The sequence below is a fragment of the Protopterus annectens genome, chromosome 8.part0, assembly GCF_019279795.1.
Source record: "Protopterus annectens isolate FY-2018-M chromosome 8.part0, PAN1.0, whole genome shotgun sequence".
Lineage (NCBI taxonomy): Eukaryota > Metazoa > Chordata > Ceratodontiformes > Protopteridae > Protopterus > Protopterus annectens.
Genome location: NC_056741.1, coordinates 1,166,290,495 through 1,166,308,835, shown reverse-complemented (window position 1 = coordinate 1,166,308,835; position 18,341 = coordinate 1,166,290,495). Strand labels below are relative to the sequence as shown.

The following is an 18,341-nucleotide window of genomic DNA, read 5'->3' as shown; positions in this document are numbered from 1 at the left end:
GCCTACACATAGGCCTTATTAAGTCTAATTCTGCTGGCTGCAAAAAAGCAATTACTAGAAAATGGAAATCACAGTTTACACCAACTGTATTTGAGGTACTGAATATCATAAAAGAAATAAAAGAACTGGAAGAGGGATCTTTAGAAAGGGATGGAGCAAATTACATAGATGTAAATGAACATTGTGGGAACTATACATGCATAATAATGGTCAGGAGGCAGAGGAGGAGCGGGGTTAAAGGAAAGAAGAAATTCAGCATTTTTGTAATGTTGGACTGCTGATTGTAGCAAAGAAAATATATATTACGTATATTGTATTTAAATGAAAAATTGTTAAAATGCTTGTTTTCTGTTAACGTAAGTTTGTCTATGTGTTAAGTGATAAATGAATAAAGGCATTTAAAAAAAAGAGAAGAAATTACACTGGTTTGGGCACTTGTACAGGAAAAGAGATGATGATTCTATTAAGAAGATTCTGGACAGACAGGAGCAAGCCAAGAGGAAATGAAATGTGAATGTCCAGCCATGGCTGAACTAGTCAAAGAAGACCCGTGACAGTCAGGCATGACTGTTGAAGAAGGTAGGACTGTGGCACTGAGAACAGCAGTATTTGGTTCACTATGGAGGGAGGTTGATTAACCTCTAACCTGCAATGGGTTCAGTTGTATGAATTCAGTGAAAGGCTCATAGAGACATCTGGGGATCATCCACCACTCCAGGGCCTGGTGATAAGGGTCTAACATCTAGAGACCTGTGCATCTGTAACCAATGATACCCCATAGATTATGGATTTTTTACAGGACTAAGACATGCCACCAAGAAGACCAAGGCCAGCATCAATCCCATGAGGCAAGCAAGGGTCCAAAGCTGGACCTTCCCTCTGAGTACTCAGTTTGGCAAATTCAAGACTTATTGGGCCCTCTCTAATCACAGGAAAGACCAGCACTCAGCATCATATAACTCCAAGTCAATGAAAGCAATAATCTGAGATGAGATCAGAAAAAACATCTTGGAGTTCATTGGTTCATCCAGGAACTGCAACCACTAGAGCATTCATTCCAGGGATGTTATCAGAGAGTAAGTCAGTCATCCTGGAAAAGGATCACATGGAGATTTTTATCCTCCAAGGCCATGGCAAACACCTTAGTAAACATAATAGTTGTAAAGGAAAGTCCAAATGACAGTGACTTGTATTGCTTGTACTGAAGTGATGCCCTTCCAAAAGGACTCTCCTTTCTGGATTTGTGACAGTGATGTAGTCAAAGACATTCATCCCCACCAGCAATGCCATTCACATACGCAGCACAGAAGTGTACCATGAAGAATCACTATCTGGAACATCATATACTTATACTGCATATGTGCATGCTAAAGTCAATGAAGTGCTGACAGCTTACAATGAAAAATCGTATCGGCCATTCAGGACTGGAAGATGGTTGGAACACAACACCTGAGTTACATTTCAAAGAGGGGTAACCTTTGCAGCCTCTGTTGAGAGTAGAGTTTGGGTTTGTCCCAAGAGCTTTGCTGAAACAACTTGGTCTTTTAGCAGAGCCCTACCTGTTGGAGAACCTAGAGCTGTAGCATGGGTAAGGGAGTCCACCATGGACATAAACAGTTAAGGGTGTAACATGAACTGCAGAAGTGGCATTGATTAGTCCTGAAAGTAGCACATGAAATCATTTAAGGAGATGCAGTTGCAATCATAGCTGCTTACATGGCAGTAATTGGTCTACTACTGGTGCGCAATTGGAAGGCAGTGTGTAAGAACTGACAATATGTCCTTGACTTGAAAAGATGCAAGCAGTATGACTACCAATACTGGCTGCAGACTTGCAAGCCAAAGATCGACTATTAACTCTTACATAGTGCACTTCACTCTGGTCACTCCATACTGTATGTGTTAGGTGTTACAAGGAACTATTATACAGATATGCTTAATTCTTAACAGCTCTTTCCCTTTGCCTACAGCTCTGGGAAAAACCTAACAGTACTAAGGCATGGTTGACCTTGAGCATTTGTCCACAACACATTTTATCTTTGTAATGGCTTTCCAAAGCAGGACAAACTTGGATGACTGCCTCCTCTCCCCAAACAGTAGACTGAAACCACAGTTAGATATGCGACTGCTAGAATTTTCAAATGTCTGTTGTATGGTTGGGATATTTAACTGGTACAAAAACAGGCAGGGCTGTGGGATGCTTCAAAGCCTTCCTTGGACTGCAAGAAAGACACATAAGACTGATGGTACCTCTAGGATTGCAAAATAATTTTCACAAATGCTGGCTTCAGAGGAGGGATGACTCATGAATGAAGTAGCAATCTAACCCATGGTAGTGCCCCAGGAAGGCATCTGGCCAGAGGGACTATCCTAAAGGAGATGCGTCATTCAGACAAGAACCTAAGCAGCCTGAAGGCTAACTCATCAAAGAAGATTCCTCCACTCAGCTCTGAAGGGAAACCAGTGAGGACAGGAAACCTAAACAAGATAGCCCCAAAACCAGGACAGTGCAAATACAGTCTCTGCAGGGAGATGGGCAGTTTATGGCCTGCATATTTGCCATGTGTACATCTGTGACTCTAGTCAAACAAGCATCTGACCTCTTGTGCCTGGACTAGTGACCATGTAGTAGACACACTTACTTAGTGGGCCAGAGGGGGGATCCTAGGCTATGAAGCACTGGCCTCCAGCATTCCCATTCCACGACTGAGTGATACGGGGACTTTTCCCTGAGTTCCATCCAAATGGGCACAAGCCAGGGGTAAAGTCATATTCTGGGATGCACCTCCCAAGCTTCAAGTCATGCACAAAAATGAAGCACCAAAAATGATTTGACATACTCTAAATGGAAATAATCCCTACCCCAGCAAATCATGCGAGACTGCAGAAAACATAGATTTACCACAAAGTGCATGCAAATAAAAAAAAAAAAAAAACTTTAACCAATAATACTGAGGACTGAGAGTCACACTTTAAAAGCTGTAGAAAAGAACAGTCTGATGTAAGGGAAAAGAGGGCTTATACAGTCTTCGAATGACAACATATGTGCATCATTATGATATGCAAAAATACCTGAAAATAAGACAGCAAACTCATAACTGGTGTTAAGAATAAACCAAACCAGAGCAGAGGCAGACGGTCCCACAATGTTAGATAAGAAACATAATAGGTATACAAATAAGACAGATCAAACACACAGCTTATTTTCTCTTCTGCTACTATAACTATCTGCTGTAATGCAATGTTAGTCAGCTAAATAGGTCAAAGGTCAGAGATAGTTGAATATTTAGTGCTATGCATCAGTGCTCAATGCCATTAACAGCAGTGTGGTAACAACACTAACTCCAAAACTAAGACAGTGGTATTCCACAGGAAAACAACTATTCCACTCACAGCAAATTAGTGACTTAAAATGGAGTGAACTATAAAAAATTAGAATAAAAAAGCTCAATAAGTGTGCAAACCAATACAGAAAATGAAAACTTACCTTGAGATGAAAGTTACTGTTCTCCTCCTCTGTCATCCAAAACATCATAGGTCCAGTCCCAACACAGGCAAACTCACCATGTGATGCAGGATTAAAAGCAACATCATGAACAGGGTTAGTTAGCCGTGTCATTGTAAGCAGTTCATAATTCCTGGTGTTCCACAAGGCAATAGTACAATCCCTGTAATCACCTGAAATACAGAGTTAGGACACAGAAATTATAGCAACCTGCTTAGCCAAATCACACACAAAAAAATGATAAGGCTGTGGAGGCAAGGCCAAATGACTTCATCCTCATATGGTAACAAAATGTCCTATAGCTAAAAATAAGGAGTGCATTACAAAAAATATTGCGTATGCACATACGTTATCAGCTCATCTGTGAAGGGGCATTCCTAGGTGGGTTTACAGCTAGGACTATCCTTTCTTCCATTCTGAGTCTGGCTGTTTTTCCATGAAGCTCCAATGTTCAAGGGTGTATATGTTTTCTGTCAACTCACTCCATGATTCCATGTACTGTGCTAGAAGGAAATACCTAGCCCCACTTCACAGTGAGTCAGTTAATTCCTGTGAATCAAGATAAAACAACATAGAATGCTTGCACTCTACAGGGATATATAATCATACACCTGCCTTACTTGAACTCCTGAAGTAGCAATACACATACACATGGGCATCAAGAATGACCTCGCTGAGTTCTTCACTGAAGGAAGGACAGATGAAGCACTACCATTCTAGGCAGACACATGCCTATGTATGCAGCCACAATCAAAGTATCATTACAATCAACAGTGCAGTGAAACACATTGTAGGCCACTCAGGACACTTCACTCTGGGTCTTAGCAACCTCCTACTTGAGACTCATAAAAGTATGCAAGCATTTCCAGGGCATGACTGACCTGAATGGAGAAGAATCTGAAGAGATGAGACAAGACAACCAAAGGATTTGAATGTCAACATGGCAAAAGTGAACAATATACTGCCAACCTTGTCTAAAGTTTTAGACTGTCAGGCAGTGAAGTAGATGCCATGGTGCAAGCGAGATACAGTGGAGAGAAGAGATCACAACAGACAGTGCCCTAGGATGTGTGGGTCAGGGTCGCATTCCACAAAGCCAGGTATTTGCAAAGGACATTATCCTTCTTAGCAGCCAAGGGAGCAATATCTGCAAGTTTCCAGTCTGCATACAGAGCATCCTTACTGACGGGTCCCATATCCCATGACGAAGATGGCCCAAGGCTCTGCTTACTAATTTAAGATGCCTTGGGGGAAGGAAAAGGTCAACAGATCAATCAATAGGGCACATCATGAGCCAGAGAGATTCACCAAAGAAGGGTTAATCAAGTGGGGAGCGGGGGGGGGGGGTACTGACTATGTGGGATGTCTCACTGTCCTTGGCCATCTTCAAAGAAGCTGTGGGCCCTCAGAGTTCTACCAGGATACTGAAACTAAGGAGCAACCTCACCCCAGTCCCAAGCCAGACTGGGTATGTTCTCATATAAGACGTTGCAAACATCATGAGCTGGGTGTCCGGCAAAGGGTGCTGTTACAAAAGGACAAGCCTGCCAAAGGTGGCATGACGACACAAGTGTAGTCTCTACCAGTCACGGTAATGTTAGCAAGCCATATCCCATAAAAAGTGTGCTTCCAAACTTGTGAAGTTATGTACCAGTAGACATGGAACAACTGTCTGATGCCAACAGACTGACCTGCAAATCCTGGTGCAGGAAAACCTGGTGATCTCTCTTTTCACTGTGCCATACAGTCTTGCTCAACACTTAGAAAGGCCCATGTAGAAAAATCCTTGGACCTGACTGCTACCATCAAGTTCTAGCTGGGGCCTGCTTCCCATGAATTATCTGGTCACAAGCATGCCTTGTGTCTGTTACATGTGCTCACATTCTATTAGACTGCAATACATTTGTTTCTTGTCACTTCCTCTAAATGGCAAGTGCCCTACATACTGCTTGTCTGATCTTATTTTGAACATTCCTCCTCTCACAATCTGACTCTAGCAACTTGCAAAGGCCTGTGAGAATCCTAACACTAACTCTACATCTCCCATCAGGTCTCTAACCCTAAAACCTCTTTTTCCCTCCCTAAACATAAAATCACCAATTGCTGCCTAACAGTAAACGTATGTCTTCAGTTACTTGCTAAACCTAAAACCCTCCTCCCACATTCTAACCCTAAACTCCACAATTGCTCCTTAAAAATAAATTCCATTTCTGTTCCACAAACTAAAAGCCCTCAATTACTCCCTAAACGCAGACTACTCCTCTCACCCCCTAAATCTGAAGTCCCCTCTCAATCACTGGCTAAACTTAATCTAAACTCCAGCCCCCTTTCCATTCTCTCCTGATAGCTGTGCAGCTATCTTACTTGAACTGATATGTTGGCAGCACCAGTCGCTCCACAAGGCTGCACCTACTCAAATACATTTTTGGGTATGAGTGCACGCGGCAGCCAATGTGAGCTGCAACACAATTAAGACCATGGCTGTGAAACTTTGGTCTGTGAGCAGCTTGGACTTGAGTGGCTGTAGAAGATCCATGTAACCCAGCTGCTTGATCTGTGGATTGATGTTTACACCCTAAAATGTTCTATCCATGCTGTTCATAAAGCTGCATTTCTAGTAAAACTTTTTTTACTTGCTGAAGCAGAAGACAGGTATGAGGTTCAGCTTCCTCTAGTCAAAGGCAAGTAAAAGATACATGGGTACCATGATATCACTTTGGGGATGAACTCATCATTGAGACAGTAAGACTAATGTCTGCCTCCAATTCATTTGCCTTCTGATGATTCTCTGGCATAGGTATGAGTCTGGCTGAGGTATCATTTCACCAGGATCCCTATTAATTTGACAAAACTTTAGCTTGTCGAACTACAAAAGATTGAAAGCTAAAGATCAAAACAGCCAAACTGCGAACGGCCAGCTAAGCGACTTTTTTCTCAGAGAAAGAATTTGCCCTTTCTCCAATGTGGAGCAATGTCGGAGTTAGTATATCTAGTTAGGGGGTGTGTGGGGAGCAAAGCATTTTGTTTTGTGTAATGGCCAAGCGGATTCTTTCCATGGGAAAAAATTTGCTTAGCTGATTGTTCGCGGTTAGGACGTTTCTATCTTTAGCTGTCGATCTTTTGTAGTTCGACAAACTAAAGTTTCGTCAGATTAAAAGGGAAGCATTTCACCATCCTGGACCTGTCAATGACTTGTCATTTGTTGAGTAGGAAGGTTGACATACAGCTTCACCCTTTCTGCATCTTTGTGTAGCTGGGTTAAAACAATGTCACTTATAAGTGCTTCATTTCATGTCTCTCTCCTTAGTAGTAAATGCAACAGTTGTTTGGATCGCAGCTCAATAACTAGTGGTCACATAAATACTCTGATGGTATAAGTAATGAATAGTAGGCTTGAGATCAGGACAGTGCAGACAAAAGACAAGAACTTGCGGTTTCAGGGTGAGGCTTACTATCTTTCTGAGCAGCATGTATTAGTGCAGACAGTGGATGCCAATGAATAAAGAAGCTTCAAAGGAAAACAGCTAAACTGAGACAGGAAGGAAGTTCTCATCTATATAACCACAGAGGATGGGGTCACACTATAAAGACAGTCCATCGACTGAAGAAAATAATCAATGATCAAAAAGTTGCTACAACCATTATTTATGCAGGATGTTTCATTTATTTCATATCTGCCTACAAAGCTAGGCTTATCTTGCTGATACAGTATGATTAACTTTTTTTTTTTTTTTACAAAACTACCATATAAATTTAAATTTTTCATAGGCAAACTCTGTTCATTTAATGCATCATAAAGGTTTAACATTACTACTATATCTCCTACAGGTGACTCCATCTGCTATAACCGTTTTAACCTGACTGTATTTCAAAGAATTGCTCAAAATCACAAACGCTTCACTACATTTTAAGTACAGTTAAAGTTATGCATGGCTTCCTTATAGGTAGAGATATCAAATTCTTAGTTGCTGATGACAACAGTGGATGGACTAACATCAATATAATCATTTGAGTTGAAGGAGGCAGTTTTTTTGGGAGGGGGTAGGAAATAATGTGGAGAGTGGTAGGTAGCATGAAATAATGTGGAGAGTGGTAGGTAGGACAGTGATCATGGGAGAGCATGCCTGTGTCATGGTAACGCCAACTGTTGGGGCATGTTTAGCTTTAGTGGCTTAGGGAATTTAGTCAGCAATATTTCTTGACTTGACTCATGGTCTTCTGAGTCATAAAGAATGCAGTCAACCTTTATAGATATCACAACAATCTCTGGCTTGGACAATGGGTTTTCTCTACCTTTGACCAGCTACCTCAGATTAAAATCAACAAGGTGAAGAACATCACTGAATTTTCCATCTTCATAGTAAAACCTTACCTTAATATCACAAAAGAAGTACTTGTGATTTTAAATGTACCAAGCGTGGCATGGACAAACGGTTTAAATGCAGATCCACCTTAACTCATTCACTCCAGAGCAGTTCAGAAAATGCTGCCTGCTTACTTCCACCATAGGAACACCAGTGCAACCTGAGCTCATTTTCAGATAATCCATTTATAATACCATACAGAAAACAAATGTTCATAACTCATTAATCATAACAGCTACACTAAAAATGTAAATGTGAAAGTTGTTCAGCAGACACTGACCTTTCCATCAGTGTAAACGTTGATAGTGCATATCTAAGTCATTATTAAATATTTGCCAAAGAATGCTGATATTGTGCATATTTTTTTACCTTTTTGGTAAAACAAATCACAATATCTTGGTGAATGTACCATGTATACTCACACAATTTGTAATTAATTTGTTTGTATGAATGTCAGCTTTAAAATGATACCTTAACCATTACTGTCCAATGCTTCTTTATGGAGATATTCACAGAAATATGATTAATATAATATTTCTCATAACTGATAGGTTCATAGGTGTGTACTACGCTAATGGCCCTGGAGCCTTTACAAGCCTAGCCCATAGGATTACCCTGGCATCGTGCCACCTGATCTTAGTTCCTAGTGCTTCTGTCGAGTAGAGCCACTGGAGTGATCTCCGGGGTGAATTTTCTAGTTCCCATCCACTCATTAAGATTCCTCTTGAAGAGGGCCAGTGAGGTTCTCTGCTTGACATGTATGGGAAGTTTATTCCATAGCATGGGCAGTTTCTCAGTTATGAACCTGTCCCACCAGCATGTTCTGTTGATTGTGGTAATGAGGTTGAGGTCTCTGGAGCATGTAGTGTGGAGTGACTGGGATTTCTTTACATGTAGCATTTCTACCAGAGCTGGGTCAGACATGGCTTTGTAAGTCAAGCAGAGATTGCCTCTAAGTAGTTGATATGAGACAGAGAATAGTTGGAGTTTTTGAGTCTGTACATATAGGACAAGTGTTTAATGCCTTGGATCCTTTTTGTGAGGTACTTTTGTGGCCTCTCCAGTTGTTGCAGGTGTCTAGTGAGGTACATGCCAAACAGAGCACTGTACTCGATGACTGGCCTAATGAGGGAAGAGCAGAGAGACAATGACCGCTTTCTTCCTGGATGCAAAACCCTTAGTAATGTGATGTGCCACACAGAACGACTTTCTGACCACAGTGGCAATGTGGTGGTCAAAAGAGAGGTTGTTGTCAACCTGTGTTCCTAGATCTCTTATAACGCCTTCTGTATTCAGTGGACTACCATCGATGTGGTAATTCAAGGGAACTGGGTTTTTCCCAAAGGGGATGATGACATTTTTTAGGATTGAGCTCAAGGCCATGGTTCTGGCACCAGTCATTGGTCTCATTGAGGTCTTTCTGTAGAATGTCAACATCACTTGGGGAGTTAATAATAGCTATTAACTTGCAATCGTCTATGAACTTTGTTAGCCAGAGACCCTTTGTGTTGGCCTGGACTTCAGAGAAGTACATACCAAACAGGAGAGGACCCAGGACCGAAACCTGTGGGATTCCACTCATGACTGGTCAGAAGTCTGACTTAGAGTCAGCTATTTTCACACTGTGGGTTCTATCTGTGTGCCAGTTGACAACCCACATAGTGATATAGGGGTTGAAGACTAGCTTAGTGAGTTTTTCTATGATTCCTGAGTGGAGAATAGTATCAAAGGCCTTGGCCAGATCAAGGTAGGCTGTATGAACCACTTTGCCTTCATCCACAGCTCTGGTGAGTGATTCAAAGAAATCAACCAAGTTGAGCAGGCATGATCTACCCTTCACAAAACCAAACTGTGTAGGATCCACAATTTGGAGATTCCCTATACCTTTGTTTATTAGGTCCATGATAATGCATTCCATAGCTTTGCATATCAGACTCGTCAGGCTAATGGGGCAATAGTTCCTGGGGTCTGTAGTCGCTCCTCCCTTGTGGAGAGGGATGACTGTAGCAGTGCGCCATTCGGTAGGGACAAGGCCTGAGATGAGGCTGTGTTTGAACTGGGCACACAGGTGAGGTGCCAGTTCACTCTGTAGATCATGTAGAACACAGCCAGGGACATTGTTAGGTCCCAAAGAAGCTGTATTCTTGGCCTTGGACAGTGCTCTTTTAACCTGTGCAGCAGTAATACCAGGTGCCTGGCAATCTACTGGTATTGTGATTGGTCCTTTGGAGGGGAGAGAGGGGTAAAGTTGGCACTGAATCTATTGGTCAGTATACTGGCAATATCTATTGGCTCAGTATAGGAGATACCATTGTGCAGTAGCTCAGAGTAAATCTGGGTATTGCCATGGAGATTCTTTACATAACTGTCGAAGGCCTTATGGTTGTCTTTTCTATCTGCTGCAATTCTGTTTTCATAGCTAGCTTTAGAGGATTTGATGAGGGATCGCAACCTTTTGTTAAATAAACAAACAAAGCATAATATCTCATCACCTGTAACAGATGGAGACTACATATCAGTGTAGCAGTTCTGTGGCTCAATATGAGCTTCAAAATGATGCATCATTTGTGTTGGCACCATGCTCCCTCGCAAAGATATGGGCATAATAATGAGAAATATTGCAAATGTATAATTTTCATAATCCTACAAGAGTAAACAAACGGTGATATCTGTACATGTGTACAGCATACAGACACAGCTCTTTTGCCATGTTGTAAGTAGTAATACTGTCTTCAAAATGAGGTATTTCTTGGGACATTGACATGTTCTTTTGCAAAGTTATTTACCAAAATATGAAATAAAAATCATAATTTCCATAACCTACGTCCTAAACAACTTTGATATCTGTACATGTGTACAGCATACAGACACAGTTCTTTTACCATTTTTTAACTATTAATACTGTCTTCAAACTGAGGTATTAAGTAGCACATTGTCATGCTCCCTTGCAAAGTTATTTACCAAAATATGAAAAAAAAATCATAATTTCCATAACCTACATCCTAAACAAACTATTATATCTGTACATGTGTACAGTATACAAACAGTTATTTTACCATGTTGTACTTACTGATACTATCTTCAAAATGAGATTATTTGACACAATTACATGCTCCCTATCAAAGTTATTTACCAAAATATGAAAAAAATATAATTTCCATAACCTAAGTCCTAAACAAACGGTGATATCTATGCATGTGTACAGCATACAGACACAGTTCTTTTACCATGTTGTACATACTGATACTGTCTTCAAAATGAGGCATTACTTAGCACGTTGACAACTTTCCTAGCAAAGGTATTTACCAAAATATGGAAAAATGTCATAACTCTCATAACCTACGTCCTAATGACCTCCTTCAGTGTCAGCAGTGTGCCTTACCTCTGCCTTTTCTCTTTACATGTATCTATTCAGCAATGGACATCAGGGATCGAGGACGGAAGTAATGTAATACTTCCTGCCCTGACCTACATACATTTATTGTACCAGAGTGAAGGGATAGTGAAAGGGCACACCACAAAAGAAAAAGATGTACCAAGACTCTTTTTGCAGGTGGCCTTTCGGGGAGGGAGTGAAGGCATGAGAATGGCACCTTTGAAACCATGCATATCCAGGAAAGCAGCCCAGTGATACGATGTTCAATTGCAGTAGTTCACAAAAATATGAAGCATAAAACCACAATGGGGACTTTACTGTGTATCAAACAAATTGTAAAAATGACAGAAAGAACATGGTGGGTGGGGGCTTGAAATGACTGTATGTAGACAAAAACACAAATCTGGCTTGTGCATTCATCAATGTGATAACGACTTCTACTTGTGTGAATAACAGCTGATGACAGTTTTACCTGACAAGTGAGAATGACTCATTGTTCTACTGTAACTGCACTTGTTAATGTGATAATTACCTGCATTTCATTACTGCATAGTTCTGCATGCTCAGACACAGGTAATAATTACTGCATATAATCTGTTGAGTAGGTATTCATTATATTACCTGGTGCAGATGTAATACAGACTCGTTACCATTTGTTAGGAGAAGACCAGATTAATTCAGTAAAAATAGCACAACACTTCCCCCCACCTAAATTCTACACAGTAGTGACAGAGCCAGGAATATTGCCCAAAATGTTATGGTAGCTCCATGCTGGTAGTAGTCTGCAAGTAATAACATCTGATTGAGCAATGCCAAAAATCAGCAATAAAATACATCTCACTAAGCCTCTCATCCCACCCAAACTACATGCTCAAAACTGTTTCTTGAACTAAATGCTGCAGCATACTGTTGTGTCTGTAAATAAACAAATACAAGAAGTCAGAAATATTGCCCTACATACTGAGTTGAGCAATGCCAGAACTACTCTAAAAGCAGCAATAAAATGTATATAACATTTATATCACTGTGCCCTTCCTGTCACCTAAACTATATACATCTTGCTGATTAGATTATATTCCCTGTAAGCAATGAATCAAACTTATGAACCAATAATGCCCAAACTACTAATTTCAGAACATTTCAGCCATAAAAGGCCACTCAGACATCTGTTGTAACAATTCACCAATATCAGTCAACAAGCACAATCTCTGCAGAAATAAAAGTCATCTCATTGGAACATGGCTCATACCATTTGAGAAATACAGGTCCTCCCCCAGGATCAGCAGCTGCCTCCCATGTGCCAAGCACCCAAAACCACTACATAAACTTGGGATGAATAGGCTGTAGTCAGGTATTTATCATTCAGTGCCACTGATACAGCTACATGCAGTTATCCTTGACCTATACTGAGCTGCTAACTGCTTCAACTAAGGATGGTTGAAAGATGTCACATAATGACAGCACAAGCTGGTCGTGGATCCACACCTGTCAACCTGGCTAGCAAATTTCTGAAACCAAGTAAAATAAGTAACACAGATGAAGGAAAATAGCTGGCTCAATGGTTGAATTAACTATTAAACCAGCTTTGGAATTCGAACACAAACGCAATTCCACACACAGCATTTTCATCTAAGCTACTAAGACTTCATCAGATGCAAACAATGAATGAATGAATAAACCATCTCATTATATAATCCATTACCTTAATTATCCGAATAATCCACCAATGAAAATACAGTTCAGTGTCTCGATAAGGAAAGAAAAGCCTTTTCCTTCACTGTGAGCAGGACTTCATGTGGCTGCCTGGCAAACAGCATCACAGAGGGTAGTTGGAAATACCTCTTACAACAAACACTGTGGAGACAGGCCAACAAACTGGAGGGGGATGTTCCAGACATGGAGACAGAATATCAATGACATGGCTTATTGAGACACTGGACTGTATTTTCATTGGTGGATTATTTGGATAATTAAGCTAATGGATTATATAAAGAGATGGTTTATTCATTCAGTCATTGTTTGCATCTGATGAAGTCATAGCAACTTAGATGAAAACGCTATGTGTGGAATTGTGTATATGCATTTGAATTAACTATTAAACCAGCTTTGGAATTCTATCATTGAGCCGACTATTTTCCTTCATCTATTGGAGTCACTGGTGTCTAAGAACCTGTTCCAGTGTTATTTTTAGCAAATTTCTGAACCTGTGCTTGTAGACAAAACCACAAATTAAGATCAGATTTTAAATATTGTTCTTAGAAACTTTCAAAGTTGCTAGAATAACACATTCTGTATTGGCATGCCTTTTCAGAAGGATATGAAGTCTGAAATTCAACTGTATATTGTTTAGTGACTTGAATCCTTAATGGCATACAGATTTTATGAGGAGCAGACCTATAATATAAAGCAAAATTCTAGAGACTTCAGAGGTATCATCCCAATCAACCCTGAACACTGTAATAAGAAAAAAATAACTGAGTGTATTGCTTCTCTAGGCAGTGAGCACTGTGATAAATGCACAAAGATGAATCCAGTGTCTTGCCAACATTTACAAAAGTATCTGCATGAGAAAAAAAGCCACTGAAGATTGGGAACAAAAGGTCCGATGGGTAAGCATTAAGATCCGGTCCTTTAGGCAGCTGATCTGTAAGTGTGTACTTTATGTAGTGACAGTGTTTGCCAATACAAATCCACAGCCATAAGGATTAAAAAAAAGGCTGTTACCACCATATCTTCAGCCTCTTACCACAAAAAATCTGGACGAAGATTAAAATAATGGGGGGGGGGGCAAAGTCCCAACAATAGACAGATTTTAAATATTGCTATTACACATGTAGATGTTCGTGAACACACTAAAAAAATCATGAAAGATCCTCTGATCTGATGAAGTTCAACAGAGGATTGTGGATGAAAGCGTTAATAAAAATTTGTTTTTAACGGATGCTCTTGGGACCGTGTTCTGTACTCTTGTCATGCAATGGGTATGCTGCTGGGGTTTGTCCAAGCTGCAGTTTGCACTTCATGATCAGTGGTTTGCATCCTTTCAGTAAAAGTGGTCCAAACATGCAATTAGTCCCAAATTTTCATCTGTGGGAGTCAGAGTGAAGGACTCCAGGTAATCTTTGGCACGATTTGGACAGTTACTGATAAGGTCATATGTGGAAACAGTGACAATGGCTGAATTATATACTTATGGGAACTCAAGTCATTTTATTAATTTACTGCAGAACTGATTAATGTGAAGGAAAATGGACTCTTAGAGGAAAGACTGAATATATTAAACACAACCAACTCTAAACCACATGACATTAAAGTCATGAATGTTATTCAGCAAGTTCTTGAAATTAAGTGACAAAAAGAACACAGAAGAGATATTACTAAACCAAATACACTGTGGTATACAAGCTGAAACACAAAAAAACAACTAAAAAGCAAAACCATTCACCCTAGCAAAAAATGGAGCTGAGTTTGGGAATCACACCACAATTTATTGATCGAGTGCTTTCGTTTCCTCCACTGGAAACAGATTCTGATGAAGTTTCCAGTGGAGGAAGCAAAAGCACTCAATCAATAAATTGTGGTGTGGTTCCTAAACTTGGCTCCGTTTTTTGCCAAGAGATACTACTAAGAAAGAGTTTCCTGGTATGACAAAGACATATAGGGCATCTAATTGGAGGAATGTTTTATAAATATAGTAGGGCGCATTACTTTATCTAGAGATAAATGTTGACTGTTGCATGCAGTAGTCAAATGAAAGAGAAGGTTGTGTCATTAAAATAAAAATTCCATCAAAGTGAGCTTTCTTGCAACTACATATGTGGAAGTAATGCAGTACATTGAAGGAAATGGAGAACTGTACACTTTTAAGACTCAACAATACTTCTGCAACAAATCACTTGTACTGTTTTGCAGATTTAAAAAACTGAGTACATCATTTTTTTTTTCTAAACTCACTATTTAGGTAAATATTGTAGCTTTTTTTCCCCGGCCTCTGATAAAAAAAAAGCACTGTCTGGTCAGGCTTTCCCAGTCAACAAAACTACCTAATAACAAATGATTTATTTATTCATTTATAATCTGAAAGCAATATATTAACAGGTAACTGTGTCCCCCCTTAAGCACGCCGTCTTCCATTTTTCCATGTTTGGTTAGCCTGTAAAACAATGTTCCTTCTTTCATTAGTTGGCCTGACCTTTAATTATTATATTTTGCCTGTTGACATTAGTGCAATACCATTAACTTCACTTAGGATTTACATTTGACAGTCTGGCACATCTCCTGTTGTCAGCCTAAATTAACAACCTACTTTCTTAATGATAAGCATTCCAAAAACTAGAAGATGAAATTGTTAGTTATTAGCATCAAATGAAAGTCACAATGTAGATAAAAAGAACACTTTCAATATCTCAAAATGACCTTTACTAATTTTCATAATATTAAAGTAGCCCTGCTCAAAATATAAACCGATATACAGCTGCAAGAGGCATACTGGCACCTCATATTTATTATAAAATAAAACAAAGGTTAAGCAAGAAAATTGATGATATTATTAATAGTTTTCTATCACTTTTTTTTTAACTTCTCCAAGTCCTTTGGGTTTCTAATACTATGACTTGAACGGACCCTATTCCTAAGTCAAAGCATGAATAAAGTTCATGAAATTAGTACTGTTTCAATCTTTGACGTCAGCCAGAAGTGCTCTTCGCAGCACCAGCAATGTGCCCAGTAATGACTCCTCCTGTAATTCATATGGAGTTACATGTATTGGTAACATATCTAAATATGATTGTAGATTCTTTTTTATAAGACCCATTGCTCCTACTAGTATTGGAACTGTCTGGGTATCTTTCTTCAACATAGCTCTTTTCTATCTGACACACACACACACACACACACACACACACACACACACAGAGACACACACACACAGAGACACACACACACACACAGAGACACACACACACACACAGAGACACACACAGACACACACACACACACAGACACACACACACAAACACACACGTCACTGTAAGAAGCAGAGTAAATCATACTATATTAGAGTATGAAGGTGTATTTAGTATAGGCTGCATGTGACAATGCATAGGACAGTTTTGGAGATATGAGTTTATACTGGATAAAATATCTGTGATGATTTTAGTGCCAAGAAAATAACTTAGTTACAATGGAGTATGAGACAGTGGCACAAAATCAAAGTCATACAATGTAGGAATGATAAACGTTTGAATAAAAATAATCTTTAAAAAGAATTGCAAAATATGTGTTCATATAGTAGTAGTTGTACCAACACCAAACAGCAAGCCATTTCAGATTCATTGACTGTATTAGTAATATTTGTATTTCTGGTTTGCACATAACTGAATTCCTTTAGAAAAATAATATGCAAGTATATGCATGCTGCATCAAACTACAGATGAATTTACAAGCACATTTAGTTGGCTGAATACAACTAATAAAATGCATAAATGTATTGCAGTAACAAAATGTGTTCCACGGTGCCATCTGTCATCTATCCTTCTTCTTCTTTTGACTTTTCCCGGTTAGGGGTCGCCACAGTGGATCACCTGCCACTCATGATTGGCAGTGGAGTTTTTACGGTGTTGAGTTGCCAGCCTGGTGCCCAACCTTCCACAGAAGGCACACACACGCACTCACACCTAGGGCCAATTTAGAGTATCTACTCCACCTACAGCATGTCTTTTGGATGTGGGAGGAAACCGGAGCACCTGGAGGAAACCCGCGACCACATGGAGGACATGCAGACTCCGCACAGAAGGCACCCCAGCTGAAGATCAAACCTCTTGCGGTGAGGCGGCAACGCTAACTGCTGCACCACTGTGGCTGTCCCATCTATCATCTATCCTAAACCTGCAAAATCATTACAAATCTACCAAATTTTACTGTTCTGTACAGAACACCCCAGCAGCCCTAAAAGTTACAGATTAATGAGCGAGTACACCCTTTCGTCCAGTAAGGAAAATTCTAAGCAGTGAGCCCAGCTGTTAACTGTTCACAAGCATTTCAACTACTCATGGCCAAAAATCTGCGAGTATGTACATGCACACATAACCGGACACAAGCACACATGCACATTTGCACAATTGAACACTCGTATGCATATACGCACCATTGGACGCTTGTATGTACACATACATACGCACACCTACCTTGAATTTTCCACACGCACCTTATTTTACCACTGCTTGCTTTTGTTATCTGTACATGTAACAGACATCACTAATACAAAATGCTTGTAGCATTTTACTAGTTTAAAATGAAAGAGCTATTATGTATCCCCATAACAGCACATTACTAAACAGGGTCAGCAACGTTTTGTAAACTCTAGTACAGAGTTCCTAATATTACTGAGTAAACACTATTGAAATACCGGCAGTTACTGATTGCAGCCTATCATAATTGCTTGCATTGTTTTGTGCCACTTAATTGTTTGCACTTGGTGCTGTCATCCCACTCATCCTGAATTTTCTATAACTTGAATAGTGGCAACGTTTTAGAATTTTACTTGTAATGCATTAATTTTGGCACAAGAGCATTTTTCTACAGAATGATTTGCAGTGAAGTCAGGGTTGCTAGGAACGAAAGTAAAATCAGACTTAGTTTCGTATGGGAATTAAAAGAAGATTGAACAAGAAGAGTACGCTGAAATTTGATGAGGAGGCAGAAATAGACAGTGATTAAGCACAATGGGTGGTATGACAGGAAAATCGGTTACTGCCCCTACAGACTAAAGCTTGGCCGAAATTTAAAATGCTGGAATTGTCCCTTTAAGTATGATGTGAAAGTTTTGTTCTGTGACACTACTAGACTTCTGCAATTACAACATCTGAAAAGTTGTACAGTGAAAACCTGTGAACACCCACCAGGAAATTACAAACAAGGATGTTTCCACTACGCCAAGAGTAGCAAACAAAGAAACCCCCAACGGTATGGACAAGTCTTTTGTAAACTAACCCCATCCCCTACACACAAACAATAGGGAAATCACCATTAAAGGTATCAGGATCATACAGTTTTTAAAGCTAAAATCAAACAGACAACAAAACAAAAGATGCCTACG

The 18,341-nt window shown here is 39.8% G+C and overlaps 1 protein-coding gene across 1 annotated transcript in view; it reads right to left on the bottom strand.

The window, feature by feature from the left end:
• WDR90 (WD repeat domain 90) overlaps nt 1–18,341 on the bottom strand; it is a 1,773,335-nt gene that overhangs the window by 59,592 nt on the left and 1,695,402 nt on the right. The window contains exon 33 of the mRNA XM_044079383.1: nt 3,488–3,678. Within this exon, the coding sequence (XP_043935318.1) occupies nt 3,488–3,678 (191 nt within the window). The remainder of the gene's footprint in view (nt 1–3,487; nt 3,679–18,341) is intronic.